A 16120-nucleotide genomic window follows, 5' to 3' on the forward strand; every position below is an offset into this window, starting at 1 on the left:
CCCCTTTTTCAACAAGCTAGCTGTATTAAAGGATGTGTTTAGGTGCCTAAAACCTCTGCATATAGTCGGTATATATTTTTATGTGTATATTAACTATACACTGAAAAAATACAGTTCACATGCCTTGATGTCCAGCCAGCTGAATCCAGGAGCTCTGCCTTCTTAATGACCATTGCATCATGGTCAGAAACGTCCTCCAGGATCGACACTGCCAACGGAAAAGGTCATTCTTTATCTTCAATAGTGAGATTATGTGTCAGATTTTGTTTGCTGGTCTACAAAATGATAAATTCATGAAAGCTTTGTCTCTTCAGGCTAGAATCAACAATCTTCTACTTTAAAATGTATGAAGTTTTTCAAGAAGACACAGAAAATGTTAGTCATAACATACCATTTTAGTTTCAATTTTTTAAATAATTGTTAATATAAATATTTTGTGCTTTACACCATTCCATTGGGTATATCAGCAAATAATATTTCAAATTTGACTATGACAGCCTACTATCACAACCCTATCTCCATCTACTGGGCTATGCAAATTAGCTTATTCAAATGGCCGATGTCAAGGTTCGCTTTCAAAACTATGCAAATTGCCTGTGAGACAGAGAGAGGGTGTCTTACTGAAAATACTGTTTTTCCCAAACAGCAGAAGAGCCTGCCCAGGAACTATAGATGAAAATGAGCCAAACTGGATGAACTGGCACATTTACAAAAATAAATAAACTGATTTATATACAGTCTGTAAGTAAAATTAAGCATTATAGAATACCATGATTGCAAGAAATAAACATATTGGAGTTACAATAGATATAACATAAACAAGCCATGCATAAACAAACCCATATATGAGTAAACATGTGTACAACTTATGTACATTACGTCTTAATGTGTATTCATGGAAAGCAGTAATTGTAAAGTTACTAGAGGGAAAATTAATTTTAAACACTTAGACTTCTTAATTATCAAAACTTTATTCTTTAATGCTAGTTTTATAGGCCCTATTATAGAAACTTGTGGGATTTCAAAGGAGCGGCTAAATCAAACTGTCTGAATCAAACAAAAAAACAAACAAACAAATGAAACAAAAAACAACAATTGTTTCTGCATAATAATAAACAAGAGGTTAATTGGATTAAATCTTCGAATGTCAAATTTGGCCCCCAATGTGATATCAAATCCCAAAAGGTTTTGGTGAGGGCAAAAACATCCCAAAATCCCAGACAGGGATCAAGCCTAGTTACAGACTACATCATTCTTTCTTCTAAATGATGTGTAGTCCAAGAGTAAACTTAATCCCTCTCTCTCTCTCTCTCTTTCTCTCTCTCTCTCTCTCTCTCTCTCTCTATATATATATATATATATATATATATATATATGTATGTCCCTAAATGTTTGATAGGCTCAGTAATAGATGACATGCTGTCTAAGCTTCTGTCAGCCAGGCTTACCCGTCTCATGTCCTTCTTCTTGATGATCTCCTCACCCTCGCTGAACACCTCATCACTTTCCGCTGAGGAGCAGTTGAAGGATGAAGACGAGGATGATGAGGATGAGGCGAGAGAGTGAGCGAGGACCCTCGATAAAATGTTGTGTGACACCAATCCTTTGGTTTCAGAGTCCCCCTCCATGGTTCCTTGCCCTCTACTTCTGTTGCATAGCCTGTCCTCCTTTTCTATTGAACCTTGATCTTTACTTTCTTTACACCCCCAGTGCTGTTGTTGGTGCCTCCATCTAATTTCATGGTTTCCTAGATCTTTCTGAACAGCTTCAGCTTCAGATTCCTGTGTGAGATCCTCCACGCTGCCTCCCAGCCTTTCTCTCCTCTTTCCCTTCCATCTTGCCCTTTGTCCTGCTCGCCACATGGCCTTTCTGGAGACTTTGCTGCTGTCTGTTAATGAATCCTTTTCAGTACTAGTTGTTGTTCCATCCTTTTCCTCTCTTTCTTCATCTGTAGGCTTTCCACCATTGGATTCATGGTAGTCCATGACAGCATTAGGTGCCATATTCCCTGGAGTGCCTGTTGCATTTTCTGAAGTCACTACAGGTTCCTCCTGAATAGACTCTGGAAGCAGTCTGGACGAGAGCACTGCCTGAGCGGATACCAGTTTGGGCTTTGACCTTTGTCCAGTGAGACATCGTTCCTTCGTTAAGTTGTTCTCCATGCTTTTAAGGTGAGAAGAATCTGAAGTAAACATGAGGCTACCTCTGTTTTCAGCTTCTTCTCTCACCTTGGTCTCCAAACTCTCCTTTTGCTTAGGCTTGGTGGACCGTTCTGGATCATCTTCAACATGCATGACAGCTGATGTGCTCATATTTTTCAACAAGAACTGAGAATAGTCTATTAATGAAGATTGTGATGGTTATTGCATACAATCCATAGGAAAGCACAAATGTCCAGTAATCCAGTAGCTTATGATCTAGAAGAAGAGCCTTGTGAAACAAACAAGAAGATGGGTCATGGTTACTAACAATAAAATATAGTCAAGCAAACTACAAAAATACAAAAAAAGGGTAAACTGGATGCTATATACAGTAAAAACTGCAATAATTCATGAATTCACTTAAGCTAACATTTGTATTAAGAAAATTATTAAAATTATAATTATTTGGGTAGTTTCCCAGAGAGGGATTAACTCTACGACTCCTGGACTACAAGAGTAAATTTTAAATGGAGCTTAATTCCTGTCTGGAAAACCGACTCATAAAGTATATTTACCAAGTCTGAAGTCCAGATCATCTGCAGTGCTTCTCAAAAATCAGACCTCACTTTTGTATTGTCCTTTTCTGGCACGAGCTTGCCCTGAGGGGTCCAAAGGCATTTCAGTAGCCTACCAAACTACACCTGACAATTCCCTCCGAAAGCTTGCCGTCGACGTCCGAAGTCCTTTATTTGCATGCCCTGACATCATGAAGTTTCCACAAGCTCCAGCAGTGACTCCCAAAGAACTGAGCTGGATGCCAGTCAGCACACTCACCACACCAGCTACCGTACAGAGATGCAAAATATGCTGGCCTGTGGGGTTATGTAAACCAATACCTTATAATGCTAGACCCTGTATACCCTACAGTATAACATAGACTACAGACTAGACTTTATTATCATTTCCATTTATTTATTTATTTATTTATTTTTTATTTCCCATTTTTATTTCCCATTGACAATATCTTTAGCTTCTGGATTCGCGATCATTAACAAATTCAGTAAAAAGTTCAGTTAAAATAATAAATAAAACTGTCAAAAAAATTACATTTATGTACAGTAGATCTGAGTGACTGACATAACATTTGGCCAAATCATTATGAGCAGGCCTGGTCAGAGCATCCCCAAAATAGCAGGGCTTTTTTTTATGCATAGAGACACTGACATCCAGCCCAAACTAATTTATGGATTTAAAAACAACACTAAACCATATTTACCAGCTAAACTACACACTATGAATTACATCATGCTGTGAAGCCACAAAAGACATGTTTGAGTGTCCATTCTATCTTTTCTGCCTTTGAAATAAGGCACTATTTTTGTGTATGATGCAAATGAAACTTGTTTTTTGCCTTTAACTTACCCATGCAGTGAACAAATTTACACACATACACTAGTGATATGAGCACATGTGCCGTGAGCTGTGGGTGACCATTGCTGAGGTGTCTGGGAAGCACCTAGGAACCATGCCGAACCCTGGATTTGAACTCACAACCCAGTCATTTGACCAAGAACTATCTAATGTAAAAGTGCATACAATAGACAGGCAAGATCTGAAACCAGTCTTTGGAACAATGGAAGGTGGTTGGATGATTAGGGTCAGCTTAGTACAATGCTTACGTAAGGAAATGGCACTTGGATGCACGCACAACCATAGAGACAATGTCCACTCTTCCGATTTTTCCGAATTTCCGATTGCTAATGTCTTGTCCACACAGGGTCTTTTTAAATGTTGTTGTAAGGCTGTGTTCAACTGTGTGCTTTATATTGTTAAGGATATTCACTCATTTAGTCAGCACTACTTAGCGCTAAGTGTGAATAAATACCTGTTGTACATTTCAGTGATTTATACGTCACTTTTCCCAGTGCATCATTTTCAAGATCTCAGATCAGATGATTAGGTCAGCAAAACTGCATGAAGTCTGTCTTCACACATGCCATGTGGAAACATGGTGATGTCACAGGATGCAAATGAAGCTGTAAATTCCACCAATTGTTACAGAACCTGCGACATGGAGAAAGCCAGCCCAGACAATACTGAGCTTATAATACTGCCAAAAAAATCTTCTGATCTTTTTATAACCAGATTAGCAGATTTAACGATGGCTACACAAGGCCTCAAACTATTATTTATATTAGGACTGAACAATTTCGTAAAAGAGTAATAAACATGTTGTGTAGTTAAATAAAAATACGAATTTTCATTAAAAGCCAATGTTTCAATGTTTAAAACTGATTTTAATGATGTACGATTTGTATCCATGGTTGGAGTACAATAAATTATGTTGGGCAGAAAGAAGTTGCTTCTGGTGAATATGTTTTTAAAAAACTAGTCCAAGAAAAGTGTCCAAGTGAATTTTGTATTTGTAATTGTATTAGTTGTAACATTGACTTAAATTTGCCTTGCATGACATTGCGCATACATTGATATGATTGATACATTGATATTGGACATGCCCATATTGTGATGCTAAAAGAATATAATGTGCAGTCCTAATATTTGTCTTATGATATACAATGTCATTACACATGCCACATATCCTGTTTTCAAATGGACAATTCTAGCCATAAGATGCTGATCAGGATCATTTACACCTACCACGCTGTCTCCTGTTGGTGTTAATGTCATCTATGGAGTATTCCAGGTACACACGTGTATAAAAAAATGTTAAATGCCCAAAAATGCAGAAATAAAAAAAACTGAATGGTCCATCCCATTATTTATAAAACCATATACAACATATATACAACACAGTGTTAATGTGTGGTAATCTTTACTTCTTTATTATTGGCTCCATTTTTTTTTACAATAGTACAACATTAACCCTCTCCTTCAGTAACAGAAAAAAACGAAAAGCTGTTGATCTTTTTTTGCTCTAAAATGACATAATATATCAATGGGCACATAAACACATAATATACAATGGAGGCATTAGTTATTCCAAGAGCAACCAGTCATCTTTGACTAACTTGTGTGAAGAGAAAGGACATGTAAATGAATGCAAATACAGACATTGCTTTCCACAAGTAAACCACAAACAAATGTTGTTGGCTCTGCAGTGTTGAATTTCTTGAAAAAGGGCCATAGATTTGGATATCTGAGTGATTACACAACCCATGTCTGAACATGACAGTACAGTACATCTACTTTATAAGAAATGAGTGTGTAATAGGAGAGCGTCTTGACAGGCAACTAACTAATCAACCAACTGGAGTGCACATTCCTATCTTTTTCATTCAAATACAATGTTTACCGCCACCCTGCCTGACTGAATCTGCTGCTCAAATTCTGCTGATAACTGAGAACAGCAGCTCACTGTCCCCTTTTGCTTATCATAACCTTTAGCCTCATTACTAAACTTCCCAACTGCTGTGTTCTAAGAGCTCAGACATGTTCCAGTGCGGTAATAGGCCTTGTCTGTAGCATCTGCAGGCGGATCAGACACTCCCTCAGACAGAAACCTAAGTTTCAAGTATATTTCTTCATTCTGTGCCTCGGGTATGCAGTGGTTTTCATCACAGCATTTGGAGTTATTTATCTCTACAATGTCCTCCACCCCTGCATCCAGAATAGACTCTTCCATCTTGCCAGGGTTGGAATCCGTGATGTCACTGGGTCCCATTACTGATGCACCAGACATATTTGTTTTTGGGCCTAACAAATGAAACAAATGAAAAAATATTTATTTACATTTCAATTTGTAAGCATAAATAAATCTTAACTAGTAAATTTAGGAGACATTTTAAGGACTTAACATAAGGGATGCAACTAAATGAACAAATTGAAAAAAATAAATAAACATTTGGTCAAAGCCTGAATTTTGAAAAGGGTTTTAAGAGGGTTATATGGTTTTATACACACTAAGTACAACTTTGTACTTAAAAGAGTACAGAGCTTGTCACTGGAGCTGTATTTTTATTGAGGTACAATAGAGCACCTTTCAGTGAAAATCTTTTTTTATACTAATGTTTTTGTACCAGTAAAGATTCTAAAGATTTTCATCAACTGAATATTTGTCAAGAACTTGATGATCCAAAATTGTCTGGCTTTCAAATGAAAAATGTATATTGTTTATATTGTTTATTAGTATAGTGATACAGAACACTTTTGGCTGGTTAAATGTTACATCTGTACTTAAATGTTAGGAAATACTTTGGACTTCAGAGGGAACACATCTGGGCCTCTGAAGACCAGTATTATACCTTTGAGAATACAATTATGAAAAGAGTACCTTGTAGTACAAAAAAAGTACTTATATCGTACCTCTGTTTTTTTGCCATTTTTTAACAAGGAGCACCTCACTCCACTCACTGCTGATCGTGATAGGTTCTTGTCATCAAAAACATCATTATTCTATATATATTATTTGGCCTTGAACTTATCCAAACACCAGATGGGGATGCATTTAGTGGGGATGCATTTTCTGCCAAATAATTCTGTTTGCCAAACATTCAGTGCATCCCTACTAAACATTAATGCAGCTCTATTTAAATGGAGATTTCCGTAATTCTGAACAAATTCTATTGGTGGATGTTTGTCATACCTGCAATCTGTCTTATTTACCTGTACTGTTGTCCTCAGGTTGTGCGTTTCTCTCATAGAGACCTGTGGCTTCTGAAACATCTCTTCTCCTCGGCCTGAATTGATTCCAACGTGCATCCTGAAAGGAACAGAAGTCCCATTCCAATGTTTACAGATAGTAAGCATGAACATTGAAAACACATAGGGGCCTTTGTAGAGCCTTTGCTAAAGATTATGATTCTTCTCTATATAGAGCTCCCATAACTTAAAGAACCTAATCAACTTAATTGATCAAAAACTTGAAAAACTTTCAGAATCATGAGATGCCACTCAAGTGAGTCCAAACATTGAACCGGTACTGTAAAAGTAATGTTAGCGCAGATCTGGGAGGACATACCTGTCGATTTGGCCAGATGCCATTCAGAGCCATCTGCAGGTAGCTGAAGAGGATGAGCATGCTGAGAAAGGTGAAGTTACTCAGCACGCCCACCACAGCTGAAGCCAGGGGGAAATTATAGAGGATGTATCTGGATGCAGCAAAAGAAAAAAATAGGACCTTATAAGTCTGTTTTTGTGTAAAGGTCTCTCTCTCACACACACACACACACACACACACACACACACACACACACACACACACACATGAACAACACACACTTACACACTTACCTTATGCCAGTGAAGTGGGCATGGATGTAGAGCTGGGCTTTGTAGATCTGAACCTGCTGGGAGTAGATTTCCACAACTGCTCCAACAGTAGGCTTATACTGAAGATACAAACGGAGAACCAATAAAAGGTAAGTAAAGAGAAGGTTAGAGAGAGAGAGAGGAAGAAGATAAAAAGATTGATCTCTTTTTTTATCTTTGTATTCTGTGCCGTGGCTTCCTCCAATATAGCATCTTTCCTGCTTCACATTTTTTACAGTTCTTTTTATTTTTTTCTTATTTTCTGTCCAAGCATGAGCAATATATGAAATAACAGCTTCAAAATTATTCTGATACTCCATTGACTTGTCATTGGTAGAATGGTTTCAATGTCATTTCTGTAAAATTCTGTAATATTACTCTACCATGTCAGTCTGTATGTTTTTATTTACGTCAGATGCCATGTAAATTTAGAGCTGTCCATTAGAGCAGTTCATAGCATGATTTGAAATAACAGCGGTGGTGTAAAAGTGAAATATGCGCCCCAGCTGTAGGGGGAGCTTAAAAGCAAAAAATACAAAATTTCTAGCCCACTATTCACCTCCTTTAGGCCATTTCTAAAAAAAAATTGCTTTGAACTTATATCCTCTGTTGCTAATATACATCATTATTTGTAAGTCGCTTTGGATAAGAGCATCCACTAAATGTAATCTAATGTAAGAATGCTAAGAATGCTAATACATTTCTCCAAAGAGTCCCATCCAATGGCAGTGCTTAACGAATGCAAAAATTCACAGAAGGGGTGTCCACACACCCTTGAATAAACCTCCATTACATGGTTACTCCAATTATAAGTTCAGTGTTCCTGAGGGTGGGTTCTCACCGAGTTGTCTACATAAGAGGAATAGAGTTCCACTAGGACGTACTGCTTCTGCTCGGTTGCGCCCATCAGTAGCAGGGGAAAGAACGCCAGAGTGCCCAGAGAATTCAGCAGGCTGGAGCGGAAGTGCAGCATGGTCTAACAGCAAGACATATACAGATACGCCATTTAAAGAAAGTGTGTTTAGTAAGTGATAATTTGCACATGCATTGTACACAGAAGCTAAGGCTAATGTAGCTAAACTTATACCCCAACTATTAGCAGTTTCCAAACAGCATACATAAACCTTAACACACCTCAAACCACATCACGTTGTTACATGAGTAACCAATGCAACATGTATGTACAGTATGTTGGCTATAAATGTCCATGACACCAGACATGTGGTTCAGGTGCTAACTAAAGTAGCAATATTTAAACAGTAAGCATGTATTTTCTGATCAACTTCTCACCTTGTGTAAAAAATGCTTTGATACACAGTAAAGAAAAGCAGATGTTTGGGTATGCATGTATGTGTCTGTGTGTATTATTTCTATTTTTGTGAACTCACAGAACGTGCAGCAGTATCAACAACCTGCCCATCACTGGAGTAGCAGGACATCTTCACCAGAAACATTCCCAGCTGCTCATTGACTGGAGACTCTGGCATTTCCAGCTCCAGTGTGATCTGGTAGGGCTGCCCATATGTCATTACCTAAAGCCAGTGAGTACAAGTATGAAAAGTTATAATTTTATTTCCATATGTTTCTGCAAATATGACCAAACTGTTTTAGATTAGGACCAAACATTTCTGAGATTCTTTCGCATTTTTGTTATTTTTTTTAATGTTCTATATATATATATACAGTGATGGTATAGTTACTTTGAAAAAGTAATCCGATTACTGATTACTGATTACTCCTTTAAAAAGTAACTTAGTTACTTTATGGATTACTTGATTTTAAAAGTAACTAAGTTACTTTATTAGTTACTTTCAGCAGCTGCAGAGACCACCTCCCGCCGCCTTAACATAAACATTATAACCAGTTTTGCCAATACTCCCTTTATTGGAAAATGAATTTTTAACAGCAACAATTTATCTCTATTAAGTTGAACTATTTCCTAAAAAAAATGTTTTTTTTTTATAAAAATAAAAAAATTTACTTAACATAAATATTTTTTTAATAAAAAATAAAATATGGTCTTTCTTGATTTTACTAAACATAAATAATTGTTTTTATAAAAATAAATAAAATAAAGAAAGTCTTTCTTGACCTGACATATTTAACACTGTAAAACTGAACATTGAACTTGTTGTTCTCTGCAGGGCAGCAAGGAGTGGTTTTATAAAACAGATCCGTGTATATGGTCTAGACCAGGGATCACATATTTGCAGACTGCGGTCCGGGTCCGGACCGAGACGTTGTCCAATGCGGACCCATACCGGACCCAACTACTGAGAAGGATTTAATTGTGACAGTGTTCATTTAAAGCACCGGAACTTTTCTTGTCTTTACGGTATGTGCGCTCTGCGCCACAGTGAACTTCCAATCACGTGTGGTGTAAAATCTTTAAATGCTCTCCTCTGCCAATCAAATTTGTGGCAGACCGCTTCCCTGGCTAGTGAATTGGGACGTGGCCGAAAACGGGCGGAAACTAAAGACACGCCGAGCGTGCGAGAGAGAGAGACAGGGGAGAAAGCGAGACGCGTGTGATTGGGGAAGAGCGGAGGGGGAATGGGTAAGGGAGCGGTGTGTGTGTGTGTGTGTGTGTGTGGAGGAGATGAGGTGGAGAGAGAGAGAGAGAGAGAGAGAGAGAGAGTAACGCACAGTGACTTAAATAAGTAACTTTAATCTGATTACTGGATTGGAAATAGTAACGCGTTAGATTACTCGTTACTGAAAAAAAGGGTCAGATTATTACTGACATCACTGTATATATATATATATATATATATATATATATATATATATATATATATATATATATATATATATATATATATATGAAAGTTTTTTGTGACGTTCAAACATTTTTATGACCATATATTGTAAGATAAGTCAATAAGAACTATTGTAAAAGGCCTAAAAGAAAAATATATATGATATTACCTGTTTCTTTCCATTCTTAAGCAGTGAAAAGTTTGCCATTGGTAAAGAGCAGATGGAGTGGTGGGGAGTTGGACAGTCAGTTCTGTTGGACGATCAAAATGGGGTAATGTTACACAATGTCTTGGATACACAAACTCCAATGTCTTGTTTCTCTGGCTTTGAAGTGTTGTGGGTTTAAATAAACAGAAAGTTCTAGAACTAAATCTTTCTATTATGCCATAGACAAAATACAAGACGTTTCTTTTGTGTTTGTCATGCTTTATATTTGAATGGATGAATACCATTGCATTACCATTGCTTATTAATAAATAATTTTAATGATTTCATATATCATTTATATAAGTATACCAGAATATATTATATATACAGTATTTACCTATATTAAGTACTTACCTATACATAATTGAAAACACCAGTTGCTTTTAGACTGTTGTAATCTTTTATGATAACCTAATCAACATTTTTACATTATAATAACAACTTTTCTTTGTTATAGTAAGGATATAATGTCATCCAATCCTAACAAACAATTCGGGAATATGAGTTTAGCATTTTAATACAATAAGTCTAAAGTCATGGGTCAGGAACCTCGGAAATTACACAGAAGACACTGTGGATTGAGGAATGTTAAATGCCTGTGCAACTTAGGAAATAAAATGTCCCATCATCCATCTGTACCTCACTCAAACTCTGATAATTCACATCGCCTTGCCATAAACATACTGGTTAGTGTTCAGTCTCACTTGTACGATAACACCTCACACTTTGTACAAGTGTGGGCATTAAATCCTTCGTTGATAAATTTACATACTGATATCCCATCACTTCTGGTATGTCAATGTCATATGGCAAATATAAAGGAATGCTTAAGCTTTTTTTACAGCCTTTTTCTGAAAAACAAAATGGAATAGTAATTTTTGTATATACATATTTGCATTTTTATTCAGGAAATTCATGATTTTTAGATATGTCCCTTTGTATATTGCATAATAAGAGATAAACATACATTTTCTGATTGTATCTAGGTATTAGAATTTAATCTATTAGAAGAATTAAAACATTTAGGTGGGTAGGATGGGCAGATGACAACTTTATTAACAAGGGGATTATATCCAAGCCTGGACTTTTTATGTCATTTCTATTTGCCACTTTGACTGGCATGAACAAAAATGAAGGAAATAACAATTAGATAAAACAATAAATACTGCTAAAAGTGTTTCTGTTTTTTTTTACTCCTTATAGAGAAACATTGCAATTACGTTCTAGAGTGTAAATGTACTCTCAAAAAGTACAAACTGGTCCAACTATTTCTCTTTAAAACAGGAAAAAAAACAACTGCAAAGAAATATAGAACAAATATGTCCTTTAACAAGAGATACTGATTACATACTCTTGAGGGCACCACCCCAGTGACAATCTGTATTGTGTTTTCTGAGAGTGTATAGATCAGAGAGCACAGATATAAATACTGCAGTGTTCCTTTAAGGCTCACCTGGACCGTTTTCCTCTCACCTGTAATAGAAGTGCACAGGAGTGATGAAACTGGCAGTGGGCATGAAAGAGTAGTAGAAACTCCCATAGAGGAATATGGCCACCCAGAGCATCAGCAGGAGAACGCACAGAAGAATAGTAGTCTGTAGAACTCTTTGTCGGATCCTGATAAACAGAATGGTCAGAGCTTCTTGGATGCCCATCACTAGACCCCCAATCTGATTCCCAAGCTCCTGAATGTTGGGGTCCTCGCTCTCCATGTCGTCCATCTCTGAGCTCTGGTATTTACAACTGCCTGGAAGATTAGAAGACAAGGAATTGTTTAGACTTACACTTTTCTTACATAATCTACTCTTTTATTCTATCTTTTTCTCTTGTCTTTGACCTCCACAGCTTTCCCTTTCGTTTTCCATACTTGTAGACCATTTTACTATAATCAAAAAACAAACTATACTGTATATACATGATAATGAACATCTGAGTACCTGACATTAGCAGTTCTTCTGCAAATACTGTTAGTCTGAGACTACTCACACCTTTCAGATCTGCCGGCTCCTCATGGACTGCCCACCCACTCCTCTCAATCCCCTCCTCATCATCTTCCTGAAACACTCTGTGCCCAGGAATCCAGGATTTATAATGTTGGTCTGTTCCTCTGGTGTGTTGCGCTCTTTGAGTGGTCTTCGTTGTCTCATTCGGGGAAAAGGGCAAGTGCCTGGAACACCCGGAGACTCTTAACCCAGTGTGGAAGAGTTCCTGAGTTCATGACCAGCATGTGAGGCAAGAGCACAAGGACAGCTGTGATGAAATCAACTGCTGTGAAACATCTGTAGCAAATTCTCATTAGAAGTGTAAAAAACGAGTGTCAGATGACTCAAGCTTCCCTTTTAAAAAACAGCATGTTATATTTTGTGTAACACTTTTAAAGAGCTCAAATAAAACAGCATATAATACACTGAAAAACTGGGGAATTTTTGTGAATAATGTTACATTTTTGCTGTTTTTTTTATTATGCAAGAAACATGAATTGTTAGAAAACAGCTACTCACTAAAACTTTAGCTCACTAAATATTTAACTCAAAATGATTTTACAGAATTGTCATATACTTGCTAAAAGCACATGCTGACCCAAAGGTGACTAAAAATGAAATGCTGATGTCATTATTTGTATGGTAAAACTATAGGTAACAAAATACAGGATGATGATACATCTGGAGTTACACAACACTGGTAACCTCCTCCACCTAACACCTAAAAAGCTGTGGATGTAACATGTATTGTCAGAAATAGGATGTGAGTTATATTTAAAAAAATATGATTTATTAATTAAATATTTAAGCCTTATAATCATCATTTAGCGGAAAGCTAACTGCCAAGCATTCTCAGCCTGCATTTTTTACATTATCAACTGTTATTAAGAATTTGCAGTTCAGGGGAACTATGGAAGTCAAGATGAGATTTGATGGACAAAGAAAACACCTAAAAAACTGCTCATATGCTGGTAAGAAAGGCAAATCTACACCTCCTCTGCCTAAAGTAAGAGAGTTGTGCACATTTACATGCTGCAGCATTACTTGCACAAACATAAGCTTAATGGGACTCTCACATAGAGGACTCTTACTCACAACTTCATCACAAAACCTATTTATATAAGTATGCTCGTTTTTAAATAAGTGATGTGGACTTATGTAGAAAACATTTTATTATTTTCCCATTACTGAAAGATGTGTTTTTGTCAAAGAAATAAGATATGAGGCCATAATTTAAACATATGGATGCTCTGACCACTGCTTACTCACGGGGAACCTCTGCTCCTCCGCATGCTGTGGTCTGCAACTGTGAAAGTAAATCTCATGGCTTTTTACACTGAGAGCAAACACAGCTGACATGCTGGAGTATCATCTCAGCAAACACTGAGACTTACTGCACCATACAGCCTCTCAGATTAAAGCTCTCTGGCATACAGTAGAAATTGGTTACTGAAACAGACTGGAAGCAAGAGCTCCCACAGAGACACTCAGCATCCACTGTCTGTAGGGCCTGTCGACTTCTAATTTTACAGCCAATGAAATTTACTGGAAATTATTCAACCAGACACAAAGGCTGGGGTTGTGTATTGGCAAGAACAGGGCACTACAACGCATATTAAAATAAATCGTTTAATAAAGGGATTTAATATATAGTGATACAGTATATTGCGAGTACGACTATAAGCAGTAGTCAAATTACAGGAAAACACAATGTTATAATTCAATATTTAGTATTCAGTAAAAGGAAAGTTACATTTTCTAAGCAATCAAAACAGTGGAATATATTACAGAGTACAATGCTGCTATCTGGAGGTAGAGATTTAAACACAACACTAAATAAACCCCTGTCTGACACCAATGTTTACTAAACTAATAATTAAAAATCGATACTGTGTTTTTGAGAATTAATGCAGTATTTCAAAACATAATATTGTGATACTATTGTAATATATTCTCATTTAATGCTTTATTTAATTTGTTTTCTACATTGTAAATTAATATTTAATACATAAAAATTGCTCTGTAAAAAATCTAAGTAAAATTTATATATATATATATATATATATATATATATATATATATATATATATATATATATATATATATATATATATATTTTTTTTTTTTTTAAATCAATTTTAAGATACGGCATTACTTGTTGGTTTGGCAACCTAACAGATAAATCAAAGATTCAAACTCAAATAATTAGCCTGGTCAGGACAGCAGGAAAAATCCTGGGCATCCCTGCCCCCCTTAGCCTGCAGGAGCAGTTGTAGCAGGTGATACGCAGACAGGCAATAAACATTTAATCTGATATTTTACAGCTCATAAAGGAGAACAGAGTTCCCTTATGCAGGCATAAAAGTTACAAACACTCTTTTGTAGCACTGTTAGTTAAAAAGTTAAATAACATAGAGATCTGACTGTACTCTTGTTGTATGGGGGTTGTGAGGTTCAAACATGTATAGTAATGATAGGGTGTCTGGTCACATGTTATTATGTAGGTCTGTCTGTCCTTGTCATACTGCAGCATGCTCACTGTCTAAGCAAAGTTCTCACTTGGTTGTGTCCCAATCGTCAGACATGTTGACTAGTAACATATATTAGCTGAATTTGTCTTTACTGTAAAAAAAGTGACTGACAACAAGCAGCTTGTGGAAGTGTGTGACTCACAGGTTCTGTCCTTGAGCTCCAGCTGAGCCACAGCTAATGAGACAGACGTACATTAGAGACAGCGTCACTGCTAACGTCCCCGGATTAACATTTTATAAACTACTGCAGCAGACTAAACCCTAACAGGTCAGATTACATATCTAATTTATAGTCCTCATGCTGCTGACCATTAAACATGGCCCTCTTTTGCCCTCCGTCTCGTTTGTTGTTTATGCAGTGCCAGTGCTCCCTCTCTAGAGCGCGCCAGAACGCTTTGCAGTCAGTCGCTGAGGGGTCCAATTACAGCAGCGCTGTGTGCTACAACACAAATAGGCTAAATATAATCTGAATGAAAGTAAAATTAACTTGTTTTATGTGCAAAACTGCAGATAAGTACATATATAATACTATAACCTAGAATACTGTAAATTACTTATAAAATAACTGTTATTTCAGACAAGAAATACAATTTTTTACCTTCCATATAGGAGACCAAAGAGCTACCGAAGAGAACTCGAGGAGAACTCGCCCTATCTCATCTTCGGAATGCAGCTACTATGTAGCTTCTACTTGTGCTGACAAAAACAGCTCTAGATTTCACAAAACATAGCCAGTATTTTTTATGGCTGATAGAAATGTCCTTTGGGCATCTTTTTGTACAGTAGGTATTTGTCACTGCAAACTGGGAACACCTCACCAGACCAGACCATTTGGAAGTGATCTTACCCAGTTGTTTCTATAGCTAGCTAAACTGGCAATAAATACCACATTTTTTCCATTCTAATGTGTGTTTAGCTCCAAATGGCTAGTCAGCTAATGTTATCCAAGGCCCAATCCCATTCACCCCTTGGCCCTACCACTTAGCCCTACCCTTCTGTTTTTTTGCATGTTCAAGCCAAAGGGTGGATGTCACAATTTTTGTTAGGCTTGAGGGGTAGGGTAAAGAATTAGGGGTATATAGCCCTTCAAATAGACATTTTTAAAAGCACACTTCAAACTGAGGGCTATGAGAAATCTTTGGCAAGATAGGAGCACAAGCCTATTCTATTACCATAGTTTAATTTGTAGCAGACATCAGAGGCTACCCATCACAACTAAATTAAAGGTTGA

The 16120-nt window shown here is 36.8% G+C and overlaps 2 protein-coding genes across 4 annotated transcripts; both read right to left on the reverse strand.

The window, feature by feature from the left end:
• Nucleotides 1-98: 98 nt before the first annotated feature.
• Nucleotides 99-2912, reverse strand: LOC125804838 (uncharacterized). Its single transcript, XM_049484473.1, has 3 exons — nt 2717-2912; nt 1449-2430; nt 99-208 (listed from the first exon to the last, which is right to left on the reverse strand). The coding sequence occupies exons 2-3, from the start codon at nt 2310-2312 to the stop codon at nt 116-118; spliced, it is 957 nt and encodes a 318-aa protein (XP_049340430.1). The 5' UTR covers nt 2313-2430; nt 2717-2912; the 3' UTR covers nt 99-115.
• Nucleotides 2913-4957: 2045 nt separating this feature from the next.
• On the reverse strand, nt 4958-15128 carry bscl2l (BSCL2 lipid droplet biogenesis associated, seipin, like). 3 transcript variants are annotated; one of them, XM_015605372.3, is made up of 10 exons: nt 15032-15128; nt 12314-12584; nt 11850-12123; nt 10338-10419; nt 8798-8941; nt 8251-8385; nt 7392-7489; nt 7120-7249; nt 6765-6861; nt 4958-5855 (listed from the first exon to the last, which is right to left on the reverse strand). In XM_015605372.3, the coding sequence occupies exons 2-10, from the start codon at nt 12318-12320 to the stop codon at nt 5578-5580; spliced, it is 1245 nt and encodes a 414-aa protein (XP_015460858.3). In that variant the 5' UTR covers nt 12321-12584; nt 15032-15128; the 3' UTR covers nt 4958-5577. The 3 variants fall into 3 exon arrangements, with proteins under 3 accessions (XP_015460858.3, XP_049340389.1, XP_022539272.2); XM_049484432.1 differs by lacking the exon at nt 15032-15128 and having other exon boundaries at nt 12314-12641; XM_022683551.2 differs by lacking the exon at nt 15032-15128 and having other exon boundaries at nt 12365-12640.
• Nucleotides 15129-16120: the final 992 nt, after the last annotated feature.

This window comes from Astyanax mexicanus, chromosome 10 (genome assembly GCF_023375975.1).
Source record: "Astyanax mexicanus isolate ESR-SI-001 chromosome 10, AstMex3_surface, whole genome shotgun sequence".
In the NCBI taxonomy this organism is placed as follows: Eukaryota; Metazoa; Chordata; class Actinopteri; order Characiformes; family Acestrorhamphidae; genus Astyanax; species Astyanax mexicanus.